This window comes from Bombus terrestris, chromosome 9, assembly GCF_910591885.1.
Source record: "Bombus terrestris chromosome 9, iyBomTerr1.2, whole genome shotgun sequence".
Lineage (NCBI taxonomy): Eukaryota > Metazoa > Arthropoda > Insecta > Hymenoptera > Apidae > Bombus > Bombus terrestris.
The window spans coordinates 14,103,888-14,127,733 of record NC_063277.1 but is presented as its reverse complement, the minus strand read 5'-3'; the positions used below and the strand labels follow the sequence as shown (position 1 = coordinate 14,127,733).

The 23,846-nt window shown below is 39.0% G+C and overlaps 2 protein-coding genes across 3 annotated transcripts; one reads left to right on the top strand and one right to left on the bottom strand.

Annotated features, from left to right (window-relative positions):
* Positions 1-222: 222 nt before the first annotated feature.
* LOC100650606 (cell wall protein RBR3) lies at positions 223-5,630 on the bottom strand. Its single transcript, XM_003397779.4, has 3 exons — positions 5,514-5,630; positions 1,636-3,706; positions 223-873 (listed from the first exon to the last, which is right to left on the bottom strand). The coding sequence occupies exons 1-3, from the start codon at positions 5,514-5,516 to the stop codon at positions 530-532; spliced, it is 2,418 nt and encodes an 805-aa protein (XP_003397827.2). The 5' UTR covers positions 5,517-5,630; the 3' UTR covers positions 223-529.
* A 1,437-nt stretch (positions 5,631-7,067) lies between these two features.
* On the top strand, positions 7,068-14,016 carry LOC100645290 (organic solute transporter alpha-like protein). Of its 2 annotated transcripts, XR_007225078.1 has the most exons (7): positions 7,068-7,490; positions 9,412-9,607; positions 10,453-10,684; positions 10,893-11,049; positions 11,478-11,618; positions 11,953-13,506; positions 13,619-14,016. XR_007225078.1 is itself a non-coding variant. In XM_003397735.3 (6 exons), the coding sequence occupies exons 1-6, from the start codon at positions 7,400-7,402 to the stop codon at positions 12,150-12,152; spliced, it is 1,017 nt and encodes a 338-aa protein (XP_003397783.1). In that variant the 5' UTR covers positions 7,068-7,399; the 3' UTR covers positions 12,153-14,016. The 2 variants fall into 2 exon arrangements, 1 of the variants encoding a protein (XP_003397783.1); XM_003397735.3 differs by having other exon boundaries at positions 11,953-14,016.
* The last annotated feature ends 9,830 nt before the right edge of the window (positions 14,017-23,846 follow it).

The window sequence follows — 23,846 nt, the reverse complement described above, 5'->3', positions numbered from 1 at the left end:
CAGAACGAGTTAATGATTGGAAATAAATTATGGTACTATTTCAGTGATTCGTTAGCATCCATGACCTCTCTTCTTGAATAATTTATCAACCCATAGGTTTTTCTTCATTTGTACATGCTAATTGTAACTAACTTTCACAAGTATGTAGGTCAAACAATGTTAGTTGCTCGTTTTCTTTAGAGAAAACGTTTTATTCAGTCAACATATTATAATACAAACAACGTGCATAAATAACTACGTGTTGTAAAACCGTGTAACGTAACAATTATCTTTGATGTTTTATGAATAGATAATCAATGCATCGTACACCAAAATGTTCCAAAAAAAAACGTACTAACCATTTATAATTTGTTAAGTCCCTTCATATCCCTTTCAACAATATATTACATTTCCCTACGTATGTACATATCGTCTAAACAAAATTAATCATTACTTTGATTTTCAAACGCATCATCAAACTTGTTATTTTCAGAATGCGACAAACAGCATATAATTCTAAACTATGAGTAACTTCTGGTACCGTTAGTGTCTAAGGCACGGTAACTGATAAAAATCTCGTTCTGTCACCAACTTTTGGCGCAAACCTCACGTTGACCTTTTCCTTGTCCTCTTCACCTACTTCGAGAAATGAATTCCAATCCACCAGGAAATAGAGACCGCTCTTCCTTCTCGGAGGTAGAGCAGTGTCAGGTTCTTTGGTCGTACCACCGAAAGACTCCTCTAATGCCATCAGGTTCGAGTTGGTCGTGGTCGAAACGGTGGTAGAAGAGGAAGAGGTCTCAGATGATATCGATGTGGCCGATTTTGATTGATCAGAAGCTGCTCTCGCTGAATCTGTCGTCATGGGAGTGCTTAAGGTGGTATCTGCCGATTCTGTTGACAAGTTCCATCATGAATTCGGGTTTAAATTTCGTTCGACGCTGTTCCATTCGAAGTGTGAGTTGTAAGACTGAGAAATGTTGAAGTTGAGTGACGTACTCTGAGAATTGGTAGGAAACTGCATGCATTCAGATTTCAATGATAATTTGCAACAATAACATTGCAGATAAGAATGAATATTATACAATGAGATAGGATATGATGTATCGTTAAGAGTAAATGTTCCGTTAATACATGGTAACACGTGTACAATGTACACAGAATTTCTCTATAGCATTAGTCACGAAAAAGGAACATTAGTACTCTATGTACAGAGTATTTCTCACAATTAGCAAGAAAGGCGAACAAGCGAATGGAAAGTGATAGACCTCGGACTAATCAGTAGTTTTCATAGATCTTTTCCCAGCTATTCCTTTTGTGGGAAAGATCGGCCTTTCTTCTGCGCGAGAAGAAGATTTAACATAAACATAGGCTCGTCAACGTTGTTAGAACAGAAAAGGAAAGCAATTAAGTACGCGGTAAAAAATGTTTTGCTATATCTTTCGACTAAGTGAAAGATGACAAAAAAATGCATGAATACGAGTCGAAAATTTTTGGTACAGAATTAGTAGGGATCAGATAGTCAACCAGACCCTCGTCTAATTATTTTGTTATACACGTTAATTAATAGATTTCGAAGTTTCGTTAATCCCTGAACGATTTTTTGAACCCAAAATTCCGTACCACCCAAAACGTATATCATAAATTTCTTAATACCAGTCGTAATGCTCGAAGGAGAGATAGTTTGTTCCGTGGTGGTAACAGTGCTTGCTTCTTTCTCCTCTTGGTTTTCTTGCTGCCTCTTCACTTCGTTTCTGACTTGTTCGTTGTAAGTCCTGATGATCTCTTCGAGTTTCAGCGGATCTGGCCCGTCTTTTAGAATCTTCGTGGTCTGCAGCAAATCGTTCGCCACCTTTTTAACATTCTGAATGTTAGCCTTACCCTCCTGCACCAATTTCACAGTATCCAGAAGCTCGTTGATCTTGTTTCTTTGTTCTTCGTTATCCACAGTAGCTTCGTGTGGTTTGAATACATGATACTTGGATGTCTCTGTCGATTCCATGTCTTCCATAGAATTTACCACGGTCTTGGCTGACTTTTGAGAATTAGAGATCAGGCCTATGTTCTCCAAAATCCCTCTCATATTTTTCGGTACAGCTTCGATTACGGATGGAGCCTCCGTAGACGGTTTCATTGATTTCTCTCTTCGATTGTCATTGATGCCAAGTCCAAATTTAGCCAAGAACTCTTTCATCTCTTGATTCTTTACGCTGGAAGTAGGCAGAGGCTTGAAGTTTGTATACGAGTTCAGGTTAATTGTCGTCTTCTGTGTGGTGCTGGTCGTAGGTTGGGCCAAATTCGAAGTTTCAAGACCGAATTTTTTGAACAGCAATTGTACATCCGGAGTTAAATTTTCCACGCCTTTCTTGATCTCAGATCCCGGGCTTTCAAAAGCGTTTTGGTTGACAATCGAAACTGCGTCATTTCCAGCAGAAATTATACTATGAATACTATTCAGATCTGGAACTTGTACTTTGCTCTCAAGAATATCCTTGTTCTTCTTATAAACATCTTCAACATTGCTGCTATTACCTGGTCGTAAGCCAATCGAAGCTAACAGATCCATCACCTCTGGTCTCATTGGCATGGAGGTTGTAGTAGTTGTTGTCGTAGTAGCTTGACGAAATCCTGCAGAATTCAAGGAATACGTGGAACTATACTTCACTTTCGAAGACGTTTCGGTGGACATGGGTGTCACAAAAAGGGTAGTCGGTTTTTCGGAACTCGACATCAAGCTTTCCGCAGTACTGGTATCTTTCATTAAGATTTCTGGTCTTGATGTCGAAGAAACAGTAAGATGATCCTCAGGCTGCACGTTAATAGTTGGAAGAAACGGTATTTTGTCGAGTTTGGAAGGTAGAGTTGGTTTCATAATGGTACTCGGCGGTGCGTTGTAGCGCCATTGACTAGATGTCAATATATTCTGATTCACTTTGGATCTTTCCAAGTCGATAGTAATTTCCTTAGAAGCTGGTTTCGTGGTAGGTTCATGGGTAACGCTGGTGCTATAAACAATTTCTAATCCAGTGTCGTTGCTTCCACTATTTCTGTATATTGGATATTGCCTCGTGGTCGTTTTCTCAGTGGTGAACGCGTTTTTCTGAAGATTCTCCAGGTTGAAAGTAAACCTGATAGGCGTGGAATCCAGTTTCAACGATTCCTTTAAAGGCACCTTCGTACGCACTTCTGAGTACGTGTCCCTGTGATTTTTATAATGATTCTTCATCGTAGTAGATTCCTTCGAAATGGTCTTATAGGAATTACGATCTGCTATTAAATTCTCGGTAACTAATCTTTCGGAATTCTCTACGTTGTTATTCTCTTTTTTCGTTTTCCCTTCGTCGGACTCGTTTTTATCATTTTCTGATATCAAAAAGTCAGGAATTATCTTCGTCATTGGTGGTTTCGTGTAAAGGTCCCTTAAGTTTTCAGGCGATTCTTTAGCACTGTAAGGGAGGACAACCATTAACGCCCTTTGGTACAAATCCCTCGCTCTTTCAAATTTTTCTTTGTCTTTGAATTCGAACAAGTCCTGGGACGTGATGTTTTCCAGAATATTCACTATTTCTTGCCTAGTTAGCCTGGGCAAACTGGAGTCATCGCGAACCTGTCTTTCGACTTCCTCGATCGTACGGTTGATTGAGCTCTCGATCTCGAATCTTGACGGAAGTTCATTGTCCTGGCAGTGACCTAGACTGGAGAGGAGCAGCAAACAGAAAACCGCGAACTGCGCAAACAATTATTGCATCGATTAAAGTATCATCGCTATATTATTTATTATACGAAGAATCGCAGGATGAACTACGATTAAAATTTCGAATGCCAATTGCATTCGAAGAATCAACGATTCCGCGATATTAACGCACTTTGTAGTTCACAACCGCTTCTCGGAATAAATTTTACACGTAATCGCTGACTCGCAACGAATACAGAAATCTAGCTCGTATTCGCGATCACTTGTATCATTCGTATTATTTAACAATTCCCTTGTTGAAAATCAATTAATCAAAATTCCTTCTAAAACATTGTTAACATTTTCTCGATCTTCGTCGACAATTACAATTCTGTTACAGGCCCATATAAATGGCTCTTAATGAAATAATTATCGAGTTTACGTAAGATGGATATTGCTCGCGCTTTTTCCCTTCCAACATCTAGAAACGATTGCAATCAGTTGAACCCAGCACCGTGTCTCTTTCATATTCATAAAACAGCTCTCGCAAAATATCCTTGACTTATTTAGCCGATCGAGAAAGTCCAATAACCTGGTTATGTTATGCAATATAGTACAAAAATTGAACGATTCCTAAATCTAGGAAAAATTATATAGAATAGAAAAGAAAGGTAGAATTACGTGATACCATAATCGTAATTTCCGGCAGCGCTTGTCATACCGCTGTGAGATATAACAATTATCGAAAAAATTACTGCTATAACAGACGCTGTATTTTATAACATGCCACCGCTGTTACTTATACTATCACTAATTGTTATTGGAGGTGTTGAGCAGCCTGGAAACGTGATTTTGCTACATTCGTTCCTTTCGACTTCCAGAAAACTTTCTAGACAATTTTTTATGTGCTCGTTTCTTGAAATGGCTATTATTTTCCGGCTGATTTCCGGCTAAACCGAGTTTAAACCCTCACAAAAATGGTTCGAGTATTTAGACTTCCCTGTCATTTCGTCTTCGTGGATAAAATTTAATCGGAGGAGAAACCAGGAATAACTCGAAGTTTTAAAAAACTGTACTTGCTGTATTTCCATTTCACGATGTTATGAGTATTTCGTGTAATGGAAAAAGTATTATGTGGAGTGATTGTGTTAAGCAGTGAAATTAGACACGCTGGATGATTTACGATAATGATCTTCGAAGTCGAAAGTCACTTTCGTCTTCGATGACGTGACCCTTTTCACGCGTTAACACGAGCTTATTGATCTTGTGATTTTCACGTATGTCACTCTGAACAAACATTTATATAAAGAATATACCGTCGTTTTCCTCTACCATGTCGAATCGCTTAAAATTTATAAACACTAACAAAGATATTTTCTAAGTGTCATCTATCTCACTTGGAATTAAATTCGAGCAATAGTAAAGTGACTGTCACGTATCACTTATTCAACTTTCAGCATTATTCCATTAATAGATTAGTAACGACATACGAAAGTACCCTACCTAAAGTGACATATAATCGATATTTTTTTATGTAATCAAAATGAGTAATATGTTAGAATTCTCCAACGATTAAATTTAAATTTATTGATTTATTATTATCATTAGCAATATGATCATTTACTTAGATCAAGCTCCTGTAACCATGAAAGCGGGCTATTCATCAACAGCTATCAGAAAATTGCTACGATGATCTCACTGATTCTTGTTACGATCATTAATAAATAATGTTAAATAAATATCCCATTCAAGTTCTTCGGACACTTGAATGTTTTGTACTATCAATGAATGATGGAAACTTCGATTTTTCACAGAAATTATTTTTTTGAAACAACAACACTAGAACCGCCGAGAAACTTACCATTACGGCAACCAATCGTCTTGGCACGCAGTTGACTACTGACTGAACGACTAAGGCCTACTTTCCAACTCTCTCTCTATCTCACCCGCTTATTTCGCTTCGACTGTCCTCCTGCACGCGGCTTTGGTTCATCTATAGATCTGAACGTTGCAGGTGAACCCATCACTTGTTTTTTCCCTCCGCTTTTCGGCACCTTAAACAGTATCCGACGGTGATCGAACGATGCACACGCTTTCTTCTTGTCGCTGATATGAAATAGAAAGGCTGGCTTGATCTTTCATTTTCAAGGAAAAAGAAAGTACCGGGCAAGACTGGTAGTCATGTACAATTCGGGATGAATGAATATTTTGAATCGACCGTCGTGCGCTTGTTCGTGTAAAATGATGAATCATAAGTTTGTGACTTTTGGTAGCTTGGGGAAAGCCTTCTATGGATTTGGAAATTGTGAGAGTTGGAAAGCAAAACATGCTTTTAATCTACTTAAAATGATAATAATATTGATCGATTGAGTTTCTCCACTAAACATATTGACATTAATAATATACAATTATAGATTAAAATTTAATTCGTAGCTTCGATTCGAATTCTACTCGTATATGTAAGTACTTTGTCAGCTATCCTAAATACAAAAAAATTACATGCAAACATACTAATTGTAAGTCCATATATACTTTGAAAAAGGTGCTATGTCGATAATATTGCTATACTATATTACCGATTGAGTATAAAAAAAAGATTATAACGTTAGTGATTGGAATTAAGATTGAATTTAGCTATTGCATTATAATCACAGACGAGACATAGAATATTTATAATTTGATTACACAGGACTTAGTCAACGGTGATTCTACATACCACGAATGGTATATACGAAAAAATAGACGTACCATTTATCGGTAGGTTACCATGGGAGAGCTTCTGTTAGAAAATATGCATATACCATTTGCTATAAAGATAGTCGTCTGTGCAGAAATATGAAATATACATATTTACTATTTAACGCAAATTTATATTTCTAACAAATCAAACAGCTCAGGAATTTTCACATTTGTCAAATTAGTGACACTTCCTCATTACTATTTAATCCTGGCCCTTTTTTTATATATTTTCCTTTGTTCGTTAATTAAATTATATTTATTCATTTCAAAATATTATTACATACTAATATTTATAATAATTTTGTATATGCACGGTAACATTTTATAGTAACCTGTACGTTCTAAAATATGTTATATGTATATGCATATATATTTATTTCAAATACACGTAATAGTTGCATATTCATTCGTACGTTAAGGAAATCCAGAATGGATCCTTAACGCGCGGGATTCAATGTGATGACAGGTCTATTGTGTACCTTTGTCATGAGTATCCATGTATAATCTCAGCGGCTTTCACTTTCACCAGAATACGATATATTTCTATTGATCCATTGGTACATACACGCATATGATTTCAATTTCTCAGAATTATTTAATCCGAGGTCTGGGCTCTTAATTCTTACATAATCTTTGGAAAGTGAGGAAAGAAGTACCAGAAAATATAAGGGAAAAGAAAAATATAAAATAATCGTACCAAGGTGTGGTCGATGATAAGAAAGATAGATAACAAATATGGACAAAATACTGCTAAGCACAACATTATTGATTTTTCTGTCCATTCGTCGTAACAAATACGATTCAATAGAGGTAAAAGTGGGGAACTCACTCTCACTGCTCGCCAGTTAATGCGGCTTCGTCACTCTTGCCGTTTTCAAAACTCTACGACCATCGCGTCAGTTCGCCTCTCCCGTTAACGAGTTTTACAAGTGGAAGTCCGTCGGAGAAAGAAGGATCGAAAAAGTGTGAGCTGAAACTGCGTTGCAAACGGCCCCCCGCATTTCCAAAATGGAGATTGAATTCAACAATTTGGAGAATTCCTTCAGGAACCTGAGCTGCGATCACAATTACGTGCCCTCTGCGATAGAGAACATAGAAAGTAAGTTTCTTTCCCGTAAAGGTCGATCTTCTATCAATTACATAACTTTTTCTTCGTTCTAGACTGGTTGATGTTATTAAAATGTCAATGACATTTTTCTATGTATCGATAACTATGTAATTCGCCTGACTGCTGTTTGACGTTAATTTTATATCATTAATGTCAACGATATCGACTTCCTGACATGTGAAAGTTTAAAGGAAAAACTAAAACTAAAATTTTCATTTTAAATTGCAACATTATTTTTCCGTTTTTAATATGATTTTATTAATGGAGCGAGATTACCACAATTTAGCCGAGAAGCATGACCGCATTATGGTTGTTAGCATCGTTGAAGAGTAAACCACGAAATATTCTGAAACAGTACTCAAATAACGTTTTATTATAGTGTTTTAAACAATGCTTCGCGTCAAACACGAGCACGTTTATGTAACAATTTTCGTGAAAATAATTCTCTCTTTGTTAAATCCTGGAAAATGTCTGAATTTGTCTTTAGTTTTAGCATACAACATCTTATCGATTACTTTCCAATAATTATACATATTGCAACGTTTTATTCAGCCAAATTGACGTCGAACCTTTCACGTGCTCTGATCTACGGAGCATGCGCGGAAGCGAATGCGTCGGTGAAAGTTTTGCACGAGGACTGTAATATATGTTAGGTTCAATATGTTAGTACACAGTAAACTCGGGAAACTTCCTCCTAAACGATTATTATGTATGACCTGAGTACTAACGTAGAATACTAACGAGGGTACAGATATCTTCGTAGGAACAATTCATACGACATAAATTTCAGTTTAGAAAAGGTTCATGGAAATGAAGATATCCAAATAATAATAAATTGTACAATGAAAATTAGTAATGAACACACTTTCTGGAAATTACATATTTGACCAAGCCAGGGAATGGTATTAACATTCACTGATATGAAAATAAAATAATATATATTATATTGATATAAAATAAACGAATAAAATTATTTCTTCCTCAATTCGTGCAGTATGAATAAGAAAATGTCATTCGCGCAAATTACAACTGTAAGTGCGTCACGTTGTCTGGAATTAAATATTTTTTGTTGAATGAATCAAGCTGGGGGTCGCAAGGCAATCTTCTTTTGTAATTGCGATACACTGTAGAGATGTAGCACTGCATTACATGTAGAAATTTATAACACAGTGCGATTCTATATTACACTTAAAGATTGCGTAACGAGTATCCTTAAACCTACTATATTTTCTAACGTATATCTCTTATAAAAAAAATCATTTTTCCTGTTTGAGAAATCACGTCCGAGAAATCATAGAAGAAAGTCGTAATCCAATTTCCGAATGATAATATATTGTACACTTTACTGCGTAACGTCTTTGTAACAGCCAGTTTCTTAATCTTTATGATGCAAGAAATTCTTAAAGAAACATAAAACTACCATCTGATATCTAACCATTTGAGTGAGAGATATTGATTGACCACGTTCTACGAGTCCATGAACGTTTTTATCTTATGTTTTTCTAACACGTCTAGCAAATCGCGTTAAAATTGCACTATCAGATGCTACGAAAATAGAACCTAGTATTTGTAATGTGTATCGGGTATCCTATTCCAGGTCAATCATCCCTATTTATTATCTAAGTTTTATGAGCTATTATCGTTTCCATTATGATATAGGTCACTTATTGTGCTAATCGATATCAACTGCAATGGACAAATATGTGTAATCGCTATTATTATCATAATGCAAATAATCAGTCGCGGCAAAATCTTGAATTTCTTCTAGACGTAGGAAATTCTATTAATACTTTCGCAATTCTTTGTTTACCTGAGCAAAATTTGCTGAATCTAATGGCTAGTTCTAATGGCTAGAAGCATTGTGTATTAACTTTTTATGTCATATTCTATACCTATTTTTTTCCTTTTTTAGGTTTAAATGTGTTTGGTATAGGTTTATTGAGCTTTGGTACCGTACTCTCCACTTTGACCCTATACTTTGCCATGGATGCTTTCCACAATATTTTCTACCAAAAGGAAACAAGATCCTACAAAACGAACAGTATCATGATCCTATCAGTGTATCCTATAGCAAGTGTCTGTAGTCTTACAGCTCTTGGAATGCCAAGGTAAACGAGTTGATTTATTATTGAACTTCTGTGCATCGAAAAATATTTTAAAATGAGATAAATTTTTAAAAATATAAGAACGTCTAAAAAATTATTTACAATGACATTTAAAGTTTTGGTATAGTAATGTACGTGTATGGGAAATCGTTATATAAGCCGAATGAAGATGATTCTTCGCAACAGTGGGACGAAAATATAAAAGGACAATTTTTTATATCGATCTTTAAAAAACTACCAAACTCGACTTTCTCGAAGACGAAATAAATTTCCTATCAAAAGTAATTAAAAAAAAACTTGAAAAGTGATAACATAACGTGACATAATATAGGCTAGTTTTAGCTGAGATCCACAATAAGATAAATCGGAACGTCCAATTAAGATAAATTTAAGATAAATCAGAAAAGAAAAAAGTGAAGACGCGATCGAATTTCGCATAAGAGGCGAAACAAAGAGGTAGTACGTTTCAGACATTCTTTTAACGACCATAAAATAAAAGAGCAGTTCCGAGCCCCAGCTAATGATCTCGATTTTCCGAGATAATCCCTGCTTCGATGGCCGTGTCACACCTGCGCTGTCGATGTCTAAAATTTGATGGGTCCTCTCGATAATGCAAACGAGGCTAGGACACCGACACGAAAATTCCATCATCAGGAATGCCCATTGATATTTTCAACGTGTTTCGAACGCATTTATCACGTCGTTAGGGAAAATCTAAATTTTCAATTCGAGCGCGCTTCGGTGCAGAACAAACTGCACTCTGCATTCGTGCATACAAATAATATTTGAAATTATACACAAACTATTTTATATTCCAACAATGCTAACAATATTTTAATTATTTCTAGGACTCAGTTGCTATCGGAAGCTGTAACTCAAATCTTCTTAACGATAGCCCTGTATCGACTGTATCTGTTACTGGTCTACATAGGACGTAAAAAGGTCACAGAGACGCCACCATTAATATTACGAGTTGGTCCCTGTTGCTGCTGGCCCTGTCTGCCCTTTCCAAATCTTGAAATGACCGACGCTAATTTGTCCTGGCTCCGACTACTAGTCCTGCAACTTCCTATTATTCAGGTTATTTCTTCTTTTCCACCTTGACTTTTTACGCTTGTGCTCGGAACCGTTCTCGTTTCGTAAAAAGTATTTGCCTCAGCTCGTCAAATGTCCATTTCTTAGTATCCACGAAGGCTTGCGATTAGCATTCGTTTTTTTTTAAACATCAATTAGATCATTCCGAAGAAGTGTACCAGTGTATTAACAAGTTTGCGTCTATTGGTTCTAGGGACTGATTTATTGCATATCTCTCTTTATGTCGATCGAAGAGCCTACTCTCGCAACGCAATATGGGATTTATTTCCAGCCATTCACAGTGATCAGCATATTTCTGGGAATATACGGACTGACTGTTACCATGAAGAGTCTGCAGGAAGTCGCTCCAGGTAAAAATTGTGCATACTTAATTGAGAGGACGGCTCTCCAAGCATAATCTTTCCCTGCTATCTCTCTCCAGTGAGTGAAATTATACAGAAGGACGATTATAAAACAATTTTTAGCCATTTCTTCGAATCATATGCTTAACTTCGTGTCCCTTTGAAAAAAGCACTCCACAATTTTTATACTCGATTTTATAAGTTGAAGTTACATGTTATAAATTGTCGGCCGTTGTGAGAAAAAACGTTAGCCTCAGTGGATACGATAATAGAACCAAAACGATTCCCTTCCTTTAAGGTTAGCAATTATCGCGTGAAAGACCACACAAGTAACTTGCGAGGGAAAGCAATTTCCAAGTTCTTGGAAAGTCCCATTGTCCCGTGCTGTTGTAGTGTTGATAGATCTACTCGTTTTTAACTTGCTGCTGATTTCATAGAGGCGAAACTACACCGCAAGACCACAGTATCCCAGATGGTTCTGCTGTTTTCAAAGCTACAAGCGTTCATCGTGAAGAGCCTACCACAAACAGGCCTATTTCCTTGCAATCCACCAATTACGCCACAAATTTACGCCAATGGTAATCCTTTTTTGTATTCTTCGTCTGAAAAACCGAAAATAACAAATACGTTTACAGTTTTTTAATTTTTTCCTAAATCATGATTTAAAAAAATCACCGCGAAACTAAAGACATGAGGTACTTGCGTACAAGTTGAACGCTCTACGTGTAACATTCGAATTCTAAGAACGCAATCTTTCGAATATGAATTCAAATTTCCTCGACGGCGAGCAACAGTGCAACTGGTCTGAGAACACATGGAGCACGATGAAAGAACACGAGGCTCCCATAACATTTCCATACGTGAGACCAGATAAAGAAACAAGAACTGTTACTTTCTTCTGTCCGATTTCAGTTACCTACAATGCCTTGATGCTAATCGAGATGCTGTTGCTCTGCTACGCGGCAAGGTACGTTTATTACGTCGATCTGGAAAGGGAGGAAGAAACGACGGCGGTTGAGGCGACAGATCGGTCCAAAGACAAGAGCATGGAACAAGCGAACTCGACGAATAACAACGAGGCCAACAGGCAGCCATCAGCGTTGACTGCGTGAGATTTCCTCCTCGATATCAGCGACTTTACGAATTTCGTCTGTGTCATTTTTACCTACAAACTGATATTTCGTTGTTTGTATTTGCTTAGTCATTTGTTTGTTAATTTCGATTGCTTACTCATGCCACGGATATATTTGATAATTAGATTCTATTTGAAACAAATCGTGATAAAGTATTAGTATATATTGTTCCGAATCTGAAAGTATAATTAGAATTTATGTAATGTGTGAATGAGATTAGATTTACAATGATGATAGTACCTGCGTGAATAAGTGACTTGTTACAAAAGATACTGATTAGTAAATAGCGTAAGATTCTTTTTTATCTATACACATCAATTATCCTAGAATAGTCATCAAACTGCGTACTCCATTTATTGGTAATTGATATAGCGAGTAATAGGAGCATAGGCATTCGACTATTTAGATTTGTTTATGGGCGCTTAAATTCGATTGCGCAAAATGTATGACGCGTAATAACCGCGTTCTCGAAACGGGTTCACGAAGAAATAGTATAATTCTCAGAGAGAAAGTTGGTGCGGGCTAGTAATTCATCTTACACAACGGCACTTTTGCAAGTTGTATCGTAAATACTTGACGTTTCGAGAGTCATCTACGTTAGGAATCTTAGAAACCGTATCAGTCGCTAAAGAAATAATACGTTGTAAAAAAGCGGGGAAAAATTGATGATCAAGTTATCAGAAGCAGAGTCCCGAATCTTGTCCAAAATTGAAGGAACGTCTTGAGCCGTGCCGCGGTTTCTTCATCGCAGCGCCTTCTTAACGAGGCCTACCGCAGTCTCTACACACACGTATCGATGTCTCCACCGCGGAAGAAACAGGAGCTGTCGGCCAAAATATGAGATCAACCATACGTCGCCGTGTGTGTGAATTCAACAACCGTCGCTACGCATTATCACGTCCTACGGACGGCTGACAGATCTCAGGGGATGCTCGACCAAATGACTTGCAGCCTGCACTCACTTACGGAACGAGGTTGAAGGGTACTCGAGCGCTTTCTGGAGAGAGAAGAAGCACTTCGATGTTCTAACGCGATATTCTCCAAGAAAGAAATCGTTTAAGAAAATGTGTGTCGCTCCATTGAAACGAGACGCTAAGAGAACTTTCTGTGATACATAATTATCGTCATGTGGGTAGTCGGCTTGAAATAAGTGGTCGGGGCCTATATTTTTTAGTTTTAAAGCTATGTATTCAAAGAATTCGAATACAGGTTTCTTATTAGCTCGATGAAAGACAAGCAATCGTTGCACCCCTGCTGACAAACTCCTCTTCTATGAGAGACAAAATGTGACCGTTCTAGACCTAGACGTTATATCAAAGAATCAATTTTCAGAGTAAGTAGATGCTCTTTCCTATAGCTGAACAAAGGCAAACCTTCTTCAAAATTTCATTTTCACTTCAATACGTTCCTCTTGATCCTGTTTATAAATAATTTATTGTTCGTAGAGTGGGTTACGTAGAATATTGACACACGTGCAGCTGCATGAAATTCCTTCTAAAGAAGCAAAGGACTACGGTAGCTGGAGAGATAGAACCATGTTAAGTAAAAAAATCAACATTAAGAACTCAGGATCACGCATGGTGGGACTTCCTATTCAGAACGTGAATGCTGCCAATGCTTCTCTATTATATATTCTAGAAAAGTATGTTTTATCGTAGCTCTCCAATTGGAAAATGTATCGCTAATTGAATGCATTTGGTTCTATTTTGTGATAGTTCGTTTACTTTTTAACTTATTTTGTTTATATTTTAGCTTCGTGTAATTTACATAACATTTCGTAATTTTTCCAAAATATGGAATTATTTCGAAACATTATTGAAATAAAGAGACAATGTACGAGATACAGGCGATTACAATATCTTAATAACTGCACGAAATACATAAGTTTACTTTTTCAGAGATAGGAAAATATGACTCTTTGGATTTGTATTCAATTACTCAAGGCGACTGAGTGGTTTTGAATTGCTCATGGTTGAACTTTGCTCTCCTTTTACAAACAGGAAATAGACTCGTGAAACCTCTTGTACGAAGATTTATCTATCAAGAAATTAAATATTGAAACAAGGTATCGTAATACGCATGTTTGGACAATTCTTAAACCTTGGGGAAGAAAGTGCGTTCAACATACACAGTTCCAGACAATCTTCTTCAAATTATTGGAACAAAAGAAAAGGGAGACTACATCTATCGGAGTTATGGATTTAAGACAGAGAAAAACTAGCGGGACGAGAGTGGCGAAACAAAGTTCGAAATTCGAAGACATCCTCGAGTCCCAAAGATCTCTCGAAAGAGACGATGTCGGGAAGAATTATCACCGGCGTGCATCAGGAAGTGTCCCATTACATTCGAAGCGGCACGGCGATTTTTCTCGTTCTAAGTTTTCACCACGGACGATCGATTGTCACCAGGGTGGCGCATCGGCTTTTCGTACTTCCAACAGAAATGTAAAAGGGCCGAATATTAATATTCCGATAACGTGTCTGGACATATCAGCCGCCTTTGTTTCGTTCCTACGCTTCTCCGGCAGAAGATGAACATCCTCGAGATAAGAAATTCCACGAAGACTTCCCTTCCACTTTATTATTCCTCGTCGCGCTCATAGGTTTTGCCGCGACTGCTTTTACCTGGCTTTGCAACTATTATTATAGGACGTGGCAAGTTTCACGATGCACCACGTACAAAGTGAAACAAGCCGCGTTTCGCTCGGTGAATCGTTACAGAGCAAGACCCTCTTGGCATTCATGATTTCGAAAGAACCGTTCCTTCCCAGATAGGCTGATGAAAGAAGGAAATTCTTGGAAAGATATCTAGGCAAAGCTTCAATCTTCTTATATGCTTTTCACTAAGGTTCAAACGTGTATCTGATTTAATCAAGATCATAAACGATACACAAGATATTTCTGCTGAAATACATTTCAGAGATTACGAACGTTCAATTAGGATTAACTTTATTTAAAACGACTAGTCTCGAGCTGGTGGTTCTGTCGCTCCATTGATTTTCTTTTGGTCGTTTGAAGCTTAGCGTAAACTTCAAATCAGTCTTTAAAATCTACACTCGTTCACAGGATCAGGAACGAGAACGAAATCAACTAATGGCAGGACGGAATCATTAAAATTAGTTAGAACGGAAATTTAATCGCGATTATCAACCACAAATCGCTTTCTTGCCAGACGGCCAGACCATAGAGCAAGCGAACATCTTAAACGAGTTCGTGAGCATGAAGGGACGTGACACACCGCTCCGAAAGTATATTGCGTGCCCCCTCATTTTTTGACCGATTTGAGGGTCTACTACCTACCTGCAACCTGGCCCATCGAGCCTACAAAATGTTTTCTATCCCTTTCTACCCCCTCCACCCTTCTGTCCTTTCCCTTCGCCACATTTATCTGCCTGGTCTCTCCTTTTTTCCTTTTCCTTTCATCGCAGACCTTTTTCCTCGGAACCATAATCATGATCGAGCCTCGAACGTGTAATAGATTTAACCGTTTCTTTCGGGTCTCGTGGTTGTAAGTTCGGTTTAAGGGTTGAAAGAAATCCCTTTGACTTGCACGCATCTTCGATCGTGTGAATTATTAGCTTGGTTTTTTTAAAGTAAAAGTTACTCTTCAGGATTTTCTTTTAAGGTGGTTTATTCGTGTGATCGACGATCTGTTATTTCATTACTTAATTACGATGTTTCGTATCGATTTATATAATTAAGAAACCGAAAATGTTTTTAGTCGTCGTGATGTTAATTAAAGATTCTTAAACGTCCCGATAAAAACTTTTGATGAACCCTAAAGAATAATAATGAGATAGTAGAATTATATGTTTTGTAGCGTAAGAAAAACGGTCGAATTACATTTAAGTAGGGGACATCAAGGAGAGATTGGGAATCGTAGCGCCGTGATTCCGAAATTGTTGATTGGTAATCTTCGGTGAAACTAATTAAGGCGGCCGAGCGGGATCCACCGTCCAAATTGTTTTCTATGCCGGCTTCCCCTCTGTCTCGACTAGATAGCCTTGGGGATCTTTTTTAGCCGTAGAACGGCTAATGAAAAAAAACGACGCGACAAGATATTTTGCGACCTAATGAGCTGGCATAGCGACTCTTAACGTAATTATCTTTATGATTTATAATAAACGTGCACTCGTTAGTCGGATATTTCTCTCTGCGGCGCAATTTATGGATTCTTAAGAATTTTACTAGCCGCTCGTGACCACGCGAAACTGAAGCGTGTTCTGGAAATAACGGTGATTTAATTGCCGAGTGTTACGAATAATGTAACTTCTAATGCACAGACTTCTTTTGAAGATACCAAAATAAACTTCCACGGAGATCGAAATCTATTGTTCGTTTTTAAGTCGAATTTGTTGCGAAGTTTCTCCGATTCTCGGTAGGGAACTCCGACAAATTCGGCAGGTCTAATTTTATACACGCTGGTATAACAATGCGGCATTGTTTGCCAAGGGTGTAAAAGCCATTCGGAAGAAACTTGAAAATCATCACACAGAAGAAGACTGTTTATTTTCTTTTCTCTATCTTGCCGACTTAGTGCCCGGCAGACCCTAAGATTCCCACAAATGCTTGCAATAAGAAGGTGTTCCTTCAGAAGGCGAACCACAACTTCTACTCAGAAAATCGCCGAAAATGTTACGTCTCCTTCAACTGTGATCACTTTAATGGCCCATAATCGCTACTTTCAGAGTATCAAAAAATTGTCGCATGCCGCCTCTTCGACGAAGAGCTCAGCCATCGTTCAGAACAGCCACTCGAGCGCAAGAGCCAGGATAAATTTTTTAGACGCTTCTTCCTGAAAGAATCGGTTGTAGGAAATTGGACGTGGCGCGCAACAAGAATTTCCAGATCCTCGAGAAGGACGCGTGGCCATCTGTGGCGTGCGCGCGCGAGAAATCGGAAAACGCTTTTCGAGATCGTCGACATATGGCACGCGGGCCAAACTTATCTTACGGAAAAAACATGCGGAGGTGCAGCCTCCGTCGCCTGCCGAAAATGTTGCGGAGGTGGAGACGAACGATGCGGTTGCCTCTCAGTTCCGATCCAGCGATGGATTCGACCGGCTTTCAAACGAAAATTAAGGTTCTTCTTGGGGTTTGAGAGTACCTGGACCGATTTGATACGGATACGGTTTAGAAAAATTGTAACAGATGGTAAGCTCGTTTACTTCGAGTACAACGGTGTTCGACTATTCGTAAGTTAGAATTGCTAATCCGTAATTTATGGTGAAACGTAATAATTAAATTGCGGCTGCTTGTGTGAATTTATATTTTTGAGTGAATACACCAATAGGAATGCAATTTATACAGAAATTTATTTTTTCCATCAAACGTCATAATGGGCATTTTGGATATTTTATGTGTCTGCGTATTATGTATATTTTGTGCATTTTCCACGTCGTTAAATTTCCTATAATTATATAAACATCCGCAATCTAGTAAGAATTATTTGATAGAAATCACTCATCTTTTTAATGTATTTCCTCACGAACAAAATTTGAACGCTAGGGATTTTCAAGCACTTCTGTCGAATAAGGGTCGTTTTGGCAGGCCACTCTGGAAAACTATTCATCATTCATTTCAATAGGTTTCGAACATCGTTGTTTTCTTTTTAACTAATCAATCATACGAGGGTGGAGTTTCGAAAAGCGTCTGCAGCTAAAATTTCACAATTACTAGCATAACATCGGCAAACTGAAAGTGCAAGTATCGTATCAAATCGTATCAAGTGATAATTACAAGCCTGATCACTCTGATCAAACAATTTAATTCAGAGAGTATTGATAAAAGACATCGGCTAATAAAGTGACAAACCGACGTCTAGTAGAAAAAATTCTCCTTTATGTGCTCTAAATTTTCATGCCTATCACGAAAATGATGGAAATTAAGATTCAAAAGCAGGATGCCAGACATCCTGTGGACTTGGACGCGTTCGTAGAAGTAGAAAGATGGTAAAGACCAGATCACCGACAATCTATCATCCGAAAGTGAGCAGAATCATCGGTGTAGGTCAAAGTGACCGTGAATTTTCGCTATTCAGTGTTCGTCTTGGGCTGGGCCATTCTACCACGCGACCATATGGTCGCCGACGACGACGTGGCCCATTATTTTCTACAGGATCCTGAGCACAAGAATGGAAGGCAGGGGGCAGGGGCAGTTGGCTCTCCACGAAATTGCCCGAAAATTGCCCGCCACTTCTCTCTGTTCCCTTCGTTTTTTCCCGGATAATTTCATAATTTTAATTTGAATTTCAATGCAATACTCGCGCCCTGCCAATCACTGCGCTACAGCTTCTCCGTGTCTGAACGTCCAGCCACAAATTAATCCTTTACGCTCGAATCTCTGCTTAAAACATTATTGCACGGATTGCCATTAACGAAGTTGGTATTAAGGTAAACGTTATACCGATTTTATTATTAAACCTTGTATAATGTAGAAGTTTCACGATCAATCAAGCCACGGTATATCTCAAAACGAATGTTGTACAACATAATGGTCCGATAGAAAGTTAGCTCAACTTGTAGTTAGTTTTCAATGCTTCTTTAATTCTTAATTTTATCTCGGAATTTCTCATTCGTTTCGTTACTTGTTGTTTCTTGCGAAGGATAAAACTATTAAGGAAAGGTTAAAATAAGAAGACAAAGGGTTAAAATATTCGATAGGAGGTCGACGCTTACAGCTGTCTTCCAGCCGTTGGTCTATTTAAGTCTTTTTTTAGGCTGTTTCGCCTCTTAGCTTTCTTTCTTCGTCTATATAAAATATGCTAAACGCCCGCGGACCCGTGGCGCCCGCACAGAGCTCTCTCCCAACGCTGTTATTTACGAATTATGAATGTTGTAAGACAGAGCATGAGGATCGTGACCGGGCCAATTTTCGCCGCTTTAAGCACCGTATCCTTGATGCGACTTATATCGTCGCGACCCTTGTCGGCTCGAACGTGCCCTAGGAATTCTTAGGATAGATCGTCATTCGTCGTTGGAAATGAGTTGGTTCCTCGTCCTCTTCTCGTTGAAAGATCGCGGTTCTAATTAATTTTTTGCCGATCTGGATCCGATATATTCTGCGTCGGGGCAGAGTTCAAGCCGTATAGCCAAAACAAATTGACCAAAGCAAAATATCAATATCCTTTCCACAAACGAAAAGAAAAAGATTGTTAAAGTTGAATCTTCGACAAATTTCCTGGATGGCTATCGCGGTCGAAGCAAGTTGCTTGATTACAGAAAAAAGTATCGCTCGAGCATCGCTTAATACGGAAAAAAGCCGTCGTGCGGGCAATCAAGGGCCGTGGATGCGAACGGCGTCGTTTTTGCAGCATTCGCATGCTTTTTACGAGCCACCATAGCGAAACTCTCTTTTCGACTGCAATTACCAGGCCCGGGACGAATACATGCCTGCGGTTGTTCCGCCGCGACGCGAACGAAAACGACAGGGCCACGGACCCATTGAACGAGCCGAACACGCGTGGAACCACGTGCATGCGAGATTATCGAACAATATTCTCCGTAGACCATTGTGCGCAGCAAAAAGTGACCGCGGTATAACGTAGGATGCATCGGCTACGCGACAAAAAAGAATTAATGTCGGCGGAAGGAGAACGCAGATTATAAGAAATCAACTGGAATTTCGTACCTTTTATGCCGTGAAATCACTGCTGTTTCCCAATTTTTCGTTTCACGAGGTTAAACTCAGTGATGCTTTGCAAAAATGATAAAGAATTCGAAAACTAGGTGTATATCTCTTGGTTATCTCGGAGAAAGTTACAGAAGGCATGGTTTTGTTACAAGAGACCATAGAAGTAGAAACCACAGGGAGCTTCGAAAATTTCTTGTTGCAAAAGTTCTGAAAATCCTGAGTCGACCAGACAACAAAGACCTCCTCTGGATAAGGGTGCAAAAGGTAGCGGTCGTACCGCAGTTTTCACTTCGACCGAAAGTCAGCCGCAGTAAATTAGGTAATTGCTACCGAAACCGGACAAGCAGTCACTGTCGTGGCGTATTCGAAACAAAGACTAAACTCCAGGATACTATGGTATGAAAAACCATTGATTTACAATGAATTGGAGAAGTCGTAAAATCGGTGGCGCCTTTTTTAGGTCCTAACGTAAATCAACACGAAAATTCCAATTTGAAGTTACTGCGGTCGTAAAACCGAGTGACAACGTCAGGTTTCACGTGATTTACGAAGAGCGCGAAGGGGAAAAAATTTTCGCCCGTGCCATGTCGTGAACGTTTCGAGCCCTTAATTGCTCGGATAACGTGCTGCCGCCCAGGTTTTCAGCGGTTGCTTCACGAGAACGACGGCAAGGGTGACGTCGTTAATTTGACGAAGGAGAAAGCGAAAAATTGATATTCGAGAAATTTTTGATACGATAAATTTCGAAGCAACGCGACATTCACGAGACTTTTTCAATTAATTCTTATTTTCACCGCAATATTAAAATTACGCGGCGAATGTGCGATATTAAGAGCATATCATTTTCAAAATTTTATTCGAAGTACAATCATGTACGACATAGTCGAATGCAGTAAAAGTAAAGGAAGTAAAAAGGAATGCTATAGCGGTCGAAGGTTATAAATTTAGGTTTCAAGAATTTGTCAGGCTAACATATTGGCGGATACCTAGTCTCTAGAGAAGTAAGGTATCGGTCTAAATGTTCAATAGCGATTCTGAGATCCTCTGGTTACCACCTGTCCTCCTAGGGGACTCGTTTGAAGAAATCTCTTCGTCCTTCTCTTTTCATTCTGCTTGGCAGCCGGTGTGGCGAGGAAAGCCAGCGCTAATGTCACCCCGATGACAATAAAAATTTGTCGCCAGCGTAGTTGACGCGAGAACTAGCTTTGAAAGCGCTTTCCTTAGGACCATGCCGGCGCTCATAGAAGCAGGACAAAGTATCGGCCTAAATTTTCCGCCTTGCCACGTTTGTTAGCTGACAGAACGCGATTTTTTCGGATCGTGAAGAAAGATGAACACACGCAAGGTGTTTTTTCGGGATAATTCTTTACAATTTCGCGCTACGATTAAAATTAGACAACGCTTGTCGCTGTCAACTCGATCGGAAAATTGAAAATGTCGATCGCAGTTTCGCTGATCAACGTCCCTTGCTTAGATAGTATTGTTAGGAGGCTTTTGAAGAGAAAGAGCAAACGCGGACACTCTGAAATAATATTTGAGAAAAATATTTCCTCTAGCATATGCGAGGATTAAGAGCAATGTAAGCCGAGCGAAACGAGGCGCAATATTTTTCCAGGACAGATAAGCCGCGGGTTTAACTTCACGCGCCCCGGCGTTTTACAATCCGATAGGCAAACTTCTTTTGTTATAGACCACGTTCTCTCGTTCCCTTCGAACGCGTTCGCACTTCAGTATACCATTGTGAAGCTCGAGCAATGCTCGGTAATATGACTATAATTTTCTATTGTATCACATTAAAATTTATGATACACGAACCTCGACAAGAAGGAACAGCCATTCACTTCAGAACTACGTGTTCCTATATCGTTTATCGTAAAAAGAAAATCAGCTTTTTATGAAATTCGACGACAGAGGCATCGATAGGATCTAAATCTTGACCATCACGAATATGCGTTGTCGCGACTCTGGCTTCGATTCGAATTCTCTTTAGAGAAAGAGAACGAAACATCATCGTTCGTATTCGAAAGGACCACGTAATCTGACGGAAAATCGAGATTCACGTAATCCTACGTGTGGAGGATTAAGAACGACAAACAATGCTCGCGAGTGTAGAAAAAGAAATCGTGCGGAAGATGTTACACTACGATAGTTGGTTGGTTGGAAAAGGTCGGTTCGTGGTCCGAGATTAGGGAAAGGAATGTTGGTCGAGACGGTTACGGATTACGGATCCTAGGAAAACATCTCGCACCTATGGTGTCGGAGAAAAATCTCCGCTGAGATTTCAAAAGTTTAGAGAATGAAAAGGCTTTAGACTTCAAACACGGATTTCTACTTTAAACAGAGGTGATCAGTGATCTATTAATGCGAAAATCTTTGAAAATATGTTTCCTTTCCTGTGTTGTCGTCAGTGTAATGGGATGCAAAATTGTTTACTCGAAGCTTTGTGACGCGATCGAGGAGTGATCGTTTTGGTGGAAAGATCGAAACATCACATTTTTATTTAAAAAACTCCGCTATAAATTTCTAACGTTTTCTTTATACAATGACACCTCCCTTTTAACGAGACGATTAATGTCATAAATTGAAATGCATTCCGAATTTTTTTCATTAGCAGGAATGCACAAGCTATGATGACAATTCAGGAGCAAGATTCCCTCGAGATTCTCCCCCGATCCATGGTCGTGTGAAAAGTTTAAATGGGTTTCGGGAATCACGTGCGGCATGTGCCGGATATATTTACCATTGAAGATTGATCACTGTGCGTCTGCCTATAATCGACGATAAATATTTGATTCGAACGATATAGATAAGATACGAATATTCAATTGTTCGTGTGATCTTGTCGTATGAAATTTGTTGTCATGCATTAAATCGTCCTTCTGTCATTCGTAGCATGGCTTACTCGCAATGTATACACACTGAAATTATAATTGGTTCAAGAAGAAAAAAAAGAAAAAAACGTGAGCATCTCGATAGAAGCAGTATTACGTCCGATGAGAGTCAGTGGCTCTTAAAATCAGTGCAATAATAAAAACATTGGAGCACTGCGCGGCGGTCGTCGTGACGGAATCACGTCGGTCCAGGTGTGAGAAAAATTCCTAGCACAATGAAATGTCATTCTCCATTGAAGGAACGATTCGTCGGCCGAATACCACCCCTAAACGGTGCCTAGATGAATGGCTCTTCTATTCGTGGGCCTTTTTCTATTGGCAACTCGCACAAACGAACGAACGCCGATCAGCGTGTTTCACAGGCGAACTCGCGCGCGAGGGATGCAACTTAGGCCTGTTTAACGTCATCGTATATTTCACCCTACAATCGGACTGCCAGACAAATACCCTTATTTGTACACATCCTGTGCATTGTGACGTGTATCGCGGGGCACCCAGGGAGCACGAGCGACTTCCGGTGAATATGTTCCACCTCCTTTTCTTTTCTCCTGTGCCTCGCCTTCTCTCTATTTCTTTCTTACTTTTTCTATTCTTTATCGGTCGACCCCGTGTGTCTCCGTAGCTACTCGCCCGCCTCTTCCTTCGCGTTCTATTTCTTGCTTCTTTTATATTCACCGAACGAAGGTGGGTGGATGGGACAAGATCGCGTACCTGCCGGATGAAAACCATATTGGACCGTTCTATGGAGGACCTTTGATAATGTACGTACATCCCTCGAATCGCTATCATTCGACACCGATTCCTTCCTTCCCGCCTCCTACTCTTTGGACGAAGCTGAACAGAGAACTAGGAAGGAAGTTGCTGTTGTACCGCCGCGTTACTCGGATGTCGGCTAATTGCGACTAAATTTTCCTGGACATCGTGAGGATTTCGAAAATGGCAGCCAAGTTCCTTTCTCATTGCTGATTATCTACTCCCTCACAACTAAAAACGTTCTCGTTTTTGGGAGCTTCTTCTCAAGAATTATCGCTGGCCGGAAACGGATTCCAATAGCGATCATTTTGAGGAAAGAAAGATTTCTTAGAAAACGTTTGTTCATATAGAATTTCACGAACAGAGTCGAGTTACTCTGCAAGAAAATGTTGACTCGCC